The following is an 8,902-nucleotide window of genomic DNA, read 5'->3' on the forward strand; positions in this document are numbered from 1 at the left end:
AGGGGAGGCCAAGCCAAGTGGTCAGGTACAGAAAATAATCAAAAGGCTAATGGAACGTTGGCCTTTATAACTAGGGCACTGGAGGAAGTCATGTTAACAGTTACACAAAGTCCTGCTTTGACCTCATCTGGAACATGTACAGTTCTGGGCACAGCGTAAAAATTATATATTAGCCTTAGAAGGACTGAGAGACAGTACATGAATTAGGCTTTATTGCCTCAAATAGAGGATGATTTGATTGAGGCTTTTAAGAGTGGTCAGATAGACACTTTAAAATTTAGTAGTTAGGTCTGCTGAACTGTATCCAAGGGTCATAGTAATGTGGAACACTCAAAGTAGTAGATGTTAGCTTACTCACTTTGTTAAGTGAAGTAATTCAAAGACTAATCCAAATTCCACTTCTCAGAAATCTTGAGAATGCAGACAGCAAGGGAAGAGGGAAGCTAACTTTTTAGTATTTTCAATCAGATTGGAGCAAAACCAAAACAAGGGCATCTAAGAGTTGATAGGAAAGTAGGTTGTTGGTGGGTTTCATTGGTGAGCACTGCCTGGTGTAAGGAGGCATTGAGGTACACAGATGCATGTGTAGTTGCCAATAGTTAATGACAACAGGTAGTCAGGAGAGCCCAACAATAATCACCTTGGCTGGATTCTTGTACTAGGAATGAAGATTCACCAGATTTGAATGAAAGTTTTAGAAAAGTTGTCAGGCAAATTAAAATAGCAATGTTGTTTCCATAAAAAGATAATAGCTTACAACCACCACTAACTCCAAGTGCCACCACACCAGTTATGTTGCTATGAAACTTGCATCCTAAATGAGCACTTTTTCATACAAGATCAGCAGCTTTCTTTGATGAAATTATAAACAGGCAGATTTTAAGTGTTAATTCCTCAAAATTATATTGAGCTCAGATGTAAACCTGCCTTTTCATCAATGACCAAAACAAATCACAAGGTCAGACTCTTACCAAAATTTATATTTCCCATTCCTATAGTTTCCTCCCTCTCAGAAGTTCAATGTTAAAAATCTTGGTTAAACAAAGGATTCTAGTTACTTAAGTAGCACTGCTGCAAGATACTAATTTGACTGCAAATGTTCAGTGGATTTCTAATTTTTAAGTAATTACAAGTACAGTACAGAGCTCAGAGGCAATAGCAGAAAATAGATGTCAAATGTAATTCATTAAAATATCTAGATGTCCCACAAGTGAAAGAATGCTCTTTTGACAGCAGTCTCAATTGTATTGCAATCAATTTTGGTGAAGTTAAATTTGAGCACATGGTAAAACAATCCATCTCAGTGAAAAATTACTAAAAGTATGATGCAGTTTCAAGTACTCAAAGGCATTCCCTCCTTGACTCCTTAAAAAGGCAGATGGATTCTAATCAGACACACTTAATGATTAGAAAATCATGGAGCATGCAAGCAGGGAGACAGGAAACTGACCACTGCAGCATACCACTTGCAATTTTAAGATGCCCTGAGCAATAAGTAGTTTACATTAGACACTTCTGTCAATTAGCCAATGTTAAAGGCTTGCAAGGAGATCAACATCCCATGGGATAGGGGCAACAGTCTCTATAAGCAGAGATGGCACTCAACAACTCACCTCCTGAACCATTAGAAGCTTGTAATTAATGTAGCCAACAAATTTAATATTTTCAAAGGCACTTTAATCCAGTAGCCTAAACACATTTTAAAAAGACAGCATTTCAAATTCAGCATCATCCAGTTCTATTCCCACCTGCTCCTATTTAGGATTATCTAGAACCTTGTTCAAAGCAGAGGCAAGACAACATTCTGCATAAAATGAATTTTTATTATTCATTTCCTTTACAGCATTTGGGAATGCACAAGGATCACAACAGAAGTGGCTCAGCAGGGGACCCGAAGTCCCGAGATCCCCTTTGGCAATGCTTTACTTCAGTCAGTAGTTCAGTTCACAGGAGATCAGGGATTTAATTTCTTTAAAAACAAAAAAAAAAGCACTTTGAGAGATTCTCCCAGCCATGGAGAGAGTTGACTCTAGGCAGGAATGGCCTGGAAACTAGACGCCACTCGCCTTCTTTTCCTGATCAATAGCTGGGGGGTGGGGGAGAAAAAGAAACATCAATCTCAGATTAGAAATTTAACTCAATTTTGAGAGCAAGTGAGCATGATGATGAACTGAAAAGGTTCTTACTTTCTTTTGTTGGGAGAGTGTTTTTTTCTTGTGTGGTAATCTTCTTCAACTTGCTCTTGTCAAAGGCGGCAACCTCCCTGAAGTCTGGTTTGTCGTCCATTTCAGTTAATCTAGGGAAAAAAAAAGTTACATTTAACCCGACCATGTAATTATAACGGTACTGACTAGAGTTTAAAACAGAGCTACTTAACACTCAAAATCATCCCCTGCAAGGAGGGATAACTACAATCCACAAGTCCCTCAGCCTCGTTCACCCTCTTCCCACCCCATCCCATTCCCCACTGCAATCCTAGGCCCCACCCTTCAACCAACATATCTCCATCAGCCACCCCCCCCCCCAACACTCCTTTTACCGCCCCCCCCCCCAATTTCTTCACCCTCCCTCCATCCCACCCCATCCTTCAACCCTTACTCTTTTCCCCCTACCCCCACCCCTCCCTCTATCCCCCCCTCCCAATGGGTGCGGACTGTCCAGACTGGGAGAGACTGTGTAGGAATTTCCCAGACAAAGGTGGCGGCGGCGGCGGCGCGACATAGCGGCTTCTGAGCAGCAGCCAGGTCGCCCTCGCCCGGGGGTCCCGCAGCTTATCCAGTGGGCAGTTTGCTCAGCCGCTGCGGCCACCACACCGTTACCAGCGATGCGGTAGGGCGGGTGGCGGGTGTGTTAGCGGCTGCTTACCCGGTTCGTCTCTCTCCCAGTCCCACTCACTTTCCGCTGCTCAATCCCGAACAATAGCACCGGCTGCCGCCTCACTCCATTTATAGCGGCCCCGCCCCCGCAGGGCCCCGCCTCTTCTCCAGACCCCGCCCCTCCTGCCTTATTTGGTCCGGAGTGGTGGGCACTCGCTCCGATTGAATGAATGAATGAACCCCGGCAGAGACAAAGGGAAAAGGGCCGTGGGGAGAATGCGGGGAAGCAGCTTAGCACAGCCGAGGGTTGCTCAGGGATTTACCTTCCAGCACTATGCAGCTCAGGCTATAGAGTGTCTTGTAGCCATTGAGCTTTGATTGAGTTGCGAAGATTATCTTTGTCTTTGATTTAGACTCGATGTTTTTCTCATGACATAATTTTGGGTGGCACGGTGGCAAAATGGTTAGCGCTGCTGTCTCATAGCGCCAGGGTCCCGGGTTCAATCCCAGCCTGGATTGTACGTTCTCCCCATGTCTGTGTGGGTTTCCTTCGTGTGCTCCGGTTTCCTCCAACACACCAAAGATATGCAGGTTTAATTGATTGGCCATGCTAAATTGCCCCTTAGTGTCAGGGAGACTAGCAGGGTAAATACGTGGGGTTACGAAGATAGGGCCTGGTTGGGATTGTTGTTGGCGCAGGCTTGATGGGCTGAATGGCCTCCTTCCGCACTTAAGCGATCCTATGATGTAGTTCGATTGGCCCAGCTTTTGGGTGCCTGAAAGGTGGCACTTTTCCTTCTTGTTTGGTGCATCTTAGTGTCACCTTCAGAAGGACTTGGAGGAAGTGCAGGAGAAACCCCTTCACATGTGGAGCCAACCAGAGATGAGTCACTTGGTAAATGGCAAAGTATTTGCTCCATAAATGAAATTGCCACTGAGACCCAGACGACTCCAGAGAGGCTTTTTACAAATCCACACAGACATCCAAGGCTGGAATTGAACCTGGATCCCTGGCACTGTGAGGCAGCAGTGCTAACCACTGTGCCACCCTTCTTGACCTTCATGTTGGCTTAGACAGGAGTCCTGTAAGATTTCCATTCCCTTATCCCCTTTACCTTCCTCCTTGGGCCAACTAATTTAGGGGGATTGAAATGTCCCATGCTGGTTATTCCATTCTTTTACTAATCACCTCATCCTCCACCTTCATTCCATTATTAGGTGGTGACTACATTATATAGGAGTGCTTAATTTAATTAACAGCTGCACAACTGTGGGAGAGATAATTTAAATTGTGTTTTAAACTAATTAACAGCTACTAAGGTTCGTGTGAGTGGGAAGTGAGAAAGGGTTCCGTGCCCGTTGGGCACCACAGGGGCTGAGGTGCCTTATAGACCCCGATAATCACATTTTGATTTGACGTGTCTTAAATTTCCTTTGTACCTTTTGTTTCTGTTCGGGCCGTTCCCCCTCCTTTTGGGGAGCTGCCCCCTTTTTCTTTGTCCAAACGTAATTTAAGTTAGTTTACTTGTTTGGCCCGAAAGACCGACCCGAAAGACCGAAGTGAGAAAGGGTGGGGGTGGGGGAAGGGGGCTCTGAAGAGGTTAAAAAGTTCGTACCGAGAACCTAGGACCAACACTAGGAGGCAAGAAGAAGACACTTCGTCCAGGACTCAATTCAGCAGCCAAAATGAGAGTCTGATCACTCCCACATAAACAGGAATATTGCTCTGTGCAAGAAGTAAGCTTGTGCAGTCTTGGTTTTGCATTCTGACTAATAAACTAGCTGTATTTTAGAGTAGTACTTTAAGAACATAAGAACATAAGAAATAGGAGCAGGAGTAGGCCATCTAGCCCTTCGAGCCTGCCCCGCCATTCAATAAGATCATGGCTGATCTGTTGTGGCTCAGTTCCACTTTCCCGCCCTCTCCCCATAACCCTTAATCCCCTCTCTTATCAAGAACCCATCAACCCGCTTCTTAAAAATATTTAGCGAGGCAGCCTCCACCACTTCAACGGGCAGAGAATTCCAGAGATTCACCACCCTTTGAGTGAAGAAGTTCCTCCTCAACTCCGTTCTAAACCGCCTCCCCTTTATCTTGAGGCTGTGCCCCCTAGTCCTACTGTCTTTTTTGAGCGGGAAGAGTCTCTCCACCTCTATCCTATCCATCCCATTCATCATCTTATACGTCTCAATGAGATCTCCCCTCATTCTTCTAAACTCTAACGAGTACAAGCCTAGTTTATTCAGCCTCTCCTCATAGCTCAATCCCCTCAACTCCGGTATCAGCCTAGTAAACCTCCTCTGCACTCCCTCCAGGGCCAAAATATCCTTGCGCAGGTGCGGCGCCCAAAACTGCACACAGTACTCCAGCTGCGGCCTCACCAATGCCCTATACAGCTGCAGCAAGACCTCCCTACTTTTATATTCATTCCCCCTCGCTATGAAGGCCAGCATCCCATTCGCCTTCCTGACCACCTGCTGCACCTGCAAGCTGGGTTTTTGCGACTCATGCACAAGGACCCCGAGGTCCCTCTGCACCGTTGCCTGCTGCAGTTTTTCGCCACGTAAGTAATAGTCCTTCCTACCATTCTTCCTACCAAAGTGGACCACCTCACACTTGCCAACATTAAATTCCATTTGCCATTTCCTGGCCCATTCGCCCAGCCTATCTAGATCCTTCTGCAGACTCTCCACACCCTCCGCACAATTTGCCTTTCCCCCAGTCTTGGTGTCATCAGCAAATTTCGACACCCTGCACTCGGTTCCCTCCTCCAGATCATCTATATAAATGGTAAATAGCTGAGGCCCCAGCACCGACCCCTGGGGCACCCCACTAGTCACCAACCGCCAATCCGAATAGCACCCATTGACCCCCACTCTCTGCCTCCTATTTGACAACCAATCCTCTATCCACGCTAACACCCTACCCCCAACTCCATGTCCCCTGACCTTCTGCAATAACCTCTTGTGAGGTACCTTGTCAAACGCCTTCTGAAAATCCAGAAAGACCACATCCACCGGCTCTCCTCTATCCACTGCCCTAGACACATCCTCATAGAACTCCAGTAAATTTGTCAGACACGACTTCCCTTTAATGAAACCGTGTTGCGTCCGCCCTATCAAGCAATTCCCTTCAAGATGTCTCGCAATTTCCTGCTTAATGACGGATTCTAACATTTTACCTACCACAGACGTTAAACTAACCGGCCTATAATTCCCCGCCTTTTGCCTGGCACCCTTCTTAAACAACGGCGTAACATTAGCCGTTTTCCAATCTTCCGGCACTTCCCCGGAATCCAGCGACGTCTGGAAAATAACCATCAAGGCATCCACTATCACCTCCGCCATTTCTTTCAGAACCCTCGGATGCATTCCATCCGGTCCTGGGGACTTGTCCACAATCAGCCCCTCCAGTCTGTCGAGCACCACCTCTCTAGTAACAGTAATGTCATTAAGACCCTCCATTCCTACCACCTTTCCATCGCTAACACCCGGCAAATTATTCACGTCCTCCTCCGTGAAGACAGAAACAAAAAAGTTATTCAAGACCTTAGCCATATCCCCATCCCCTACCACTAGCTCCCCTTTCTCATCCTCTAAAGGACCAACGTTCACCCTAGCCAGCCTCTTCCTTTTTATATATTTATAAAAACTCTTGCTATCCTTTTTTATATTAAGTGCTAGCCCAGCCTCATAGCTTCTCCTACCCTCCTTTATCAACTTCTTTGTCAATCTTTGTTGACATTTAAACCTTTCCCAATCCTCTTCTCGCCCACTACTCTTAGCTACTCTAAATTCCTCCGCTTTTAATTTAACACTTTCCTTCACCTCCTTCGTTATCCACGGCTTATTACCTCTCTTCCTACTGTCCTTTTTAACCATCGGAATAAATTTCTGCTGAGCACCCAGAAAGATCTCCTTAAAGATCCTCCACTGCTCCTCAGCAGACCTACCTTCCAACGCACTCCCCCAGTCCACATTTGCCAATTCTTCTCTCATCCTACCATACTCCCCTCTATTCAAACAAAGGACGCGTGTCCGGGAACCCACTTTCTCCTCCTCCATCTGCAACAGAAACTCCACCATACAATGATCACTCTCTCCAAGAGGATCCTTCACCGCAAGGTCCCTAATTCTACCCGCCTCATTACATAGCACCAGATCCAAGATAGCTCGCTCCCTCGTCGGCTCCAACACACACTGTTCAAGGAAATTATCCCGGCAGCATTCCAGGAACTCCTCCTCGAGCCCACCGTGTCCAACATGGGTCGACCAATCAATATGCAGATTGAAATCTCCCATAACTACTGCTGTCCCATTCCTGCACGCCGCACTTATTTGCGTGTTAACAGCCCGCCCCACCTCCAGATCATTATTCGGGGGCCTATAGACGACACCCACCAGCGTCTTCCTCCCTTTGCTGTTCCTAATCTCCACCCACAACGATTCCACTTTCTGCTCTTTGGCTCCGATATCATCCCTTGCTACCACCTTGATACTATCCTTAATCAGCAGAGCTACGCCACCCCCTCTTTCCTCCTGCCTATCCTTCCTAAACACTTGATAGCCCTGTACATTCATCTCCCAGTCCCTGTCACCTTGCAGCCACGTCTATGTAATGGCCACCAGATCGTATCCATTTGTGTCGATCTGCGCCACCAGCTCATCCACTTTATTCCGAATGCTTCGTGCATTCAGATAAAGCGCTTTCATCCCAGCCTTCACCTGGACCCTATTTGCCGTAACGCCACCAATTGGGACATCCTCGGCCTCTTCCCTTACCTGTACCCTATCCTTAACTTTAGACCTCGTAGCGTCACCTACCCTCGCACCCTCCCCCCCCCTAATTAGTTTAAAGCCCTGTCTACAGTCCTCTTTACTCGATTCGCCAACACTCTGGTCCCAGCACGATTCAGACCAACCCCATCCCGCCCGAACAAGTCCCACCTACCCCAATACTGGTGCCAATGCCCCATAAATTCGAACCCATTCCTCCCACACCAATCCCTGAGCCACCCATTCACTTCCTTTATCCTGTCAACCCTACGCCCGTCTGCACTCAGTTCAGGCAGTAGCCCAGAGACGACCACCTTGTCGGTTCTACTTTTTAATTCCATTCCCAGCTTCTCATACTCCCTCCCCAGATCCTCAGTCCGCACTTTGCCTACGTCGCCGGCACCCACATGTACTACAACGACCGGGTTCTCCCCCTCCCACTCCAGGTTCCTCTGCAGCCCAGCTGCGACATCCTGTACCCGAGCACCAGGCAGACAACACACCCTTCTGTGCACTTTGTCATTGTGACAAAGGACAGTGTCAATTCCCTTCACCCCACTATCTCCAATCACTACTATGTTCCTTTTCCCCTTCTCTTTGCCTATGTCCTGCTGCATCACTGTACCGTGTGCAGTTTGCTCACCAACCTCACCTGCCTCGTCCTCTTCCAGAGTGGAAGCAAGAACCTCAAACCTGTTATGCAGATTAAGAGGCTGAGGCCTCCGCTCCTCACCCCCCTTCCTCCTCCTCCCAGCAGTCCCCTTTTGTCCCTGACCCTTAGATTTAGCCAGTCTAGGGGCACCCTCTCTCCCCTTGATGAGCCTCAGTGTCTGTAGCTCAGAGGCCAGCTCATCCACCTTGAGCTGGAGCTCCTCCAGCAACCTGCACTTACTGCAGACATGGTCACTGGGAAGGACCCTGGGGTCCGCCAGTTCCCACATCATACAGAAACCGCACATCACATGCCCCTCCATTATTCACTGTAATTTTTTATGGGGAAAAAATTTTTTTCCTTGTTTCTTGCTGTAGTAGTTTTGAAAAATTTTTTTTTCCTTGTTTTTTTTCAAACAAACTCACCTGGCCTTTTTTCCTTCCAGCCCTTTTTGATATTAAGCCCTATTAACTCACTCTGCTTCCCCCTCACTCCGCTGCCCGCTCAGACGCTGCCCGCTGTCTACACCAGGCTTCCTTTTAAACCTGGCGCTGATTTAAAGCAGGCTGGTCCACAAATGCCTTTTCACCACACCCTCAGAATTCTTAAAGCAGTAAATACAATAAATAAATGCTTTAAACAGTTCTACAAAGAGTAA

At 47.1% G+C, this 8,902-nt stretch overlaps 1 protein-coding gene across 1 annotated transcript; it reads right to left on the minus strand.

The window, feature by feature from the left end:
• Positions 1-1,802: 1,802 nt before the first annotated feature.
• Positions 1,803-2,972, minus strand: LOC145343418 (thymosin beta-10-like). Its single transcript, XM_080189646.1, has 3 exons — positions 2,866-2,972; positions 2,187-2,296; positions 1,803-2,086 (listed from the first exon to the last, which is right to left on the minus strand). Exons 2-3 carry the CDS (start codon positions 2,284-2,286, stop codon positions 2,052-2,054), a joined length of 135 nt encoding a protein of 44 aa, XP_080045772.1. The 5' UTR covers positions 2,287-2,296; positions 2,866-2,972; the 3' UTR covers positions 1,803-2,051.
• Positions 2,973-8,902: the final 5,930 nt, after the last annotated feature.

The sequence above is a fragment of the Carcharhinus amblyrhynchos genome, chromosome 5 (genome assembly GCF_965287045.1).
Source record: "Carcharhinus amblyrhynchos chromosome 5, sCarAmb.v2.hapA, whole genome shotgun sequence".
NCBI classification, from domain to species: domain Eukaryota; kingdom Metazoa; phylum Chordata; class Chondrichthyes; order Carcharhiniformes; family Carcharhinidae; genus Carcharhinus; species Carcharhinus amblyrhynchos.

What these genes read in the sequence shown, in the direction of transcription:
- LOC145343418 (XM_080189646.1), bottom strand. Translation starts at nt 2,286, where the DNA reads ATGGACGACAAACCAGACTTCAGGGAGGTTGCCGCCTTTGACAAGAGC. An exon ending in CACTCTCCCAACAAAAGAAA is followed by an intron (nt 2,087 to 2,186) that starts GTAAGAACCTTT and finishes CCCACCCCCCAG; the next exon opens with CTATTGATCAGGAAAAGAAG.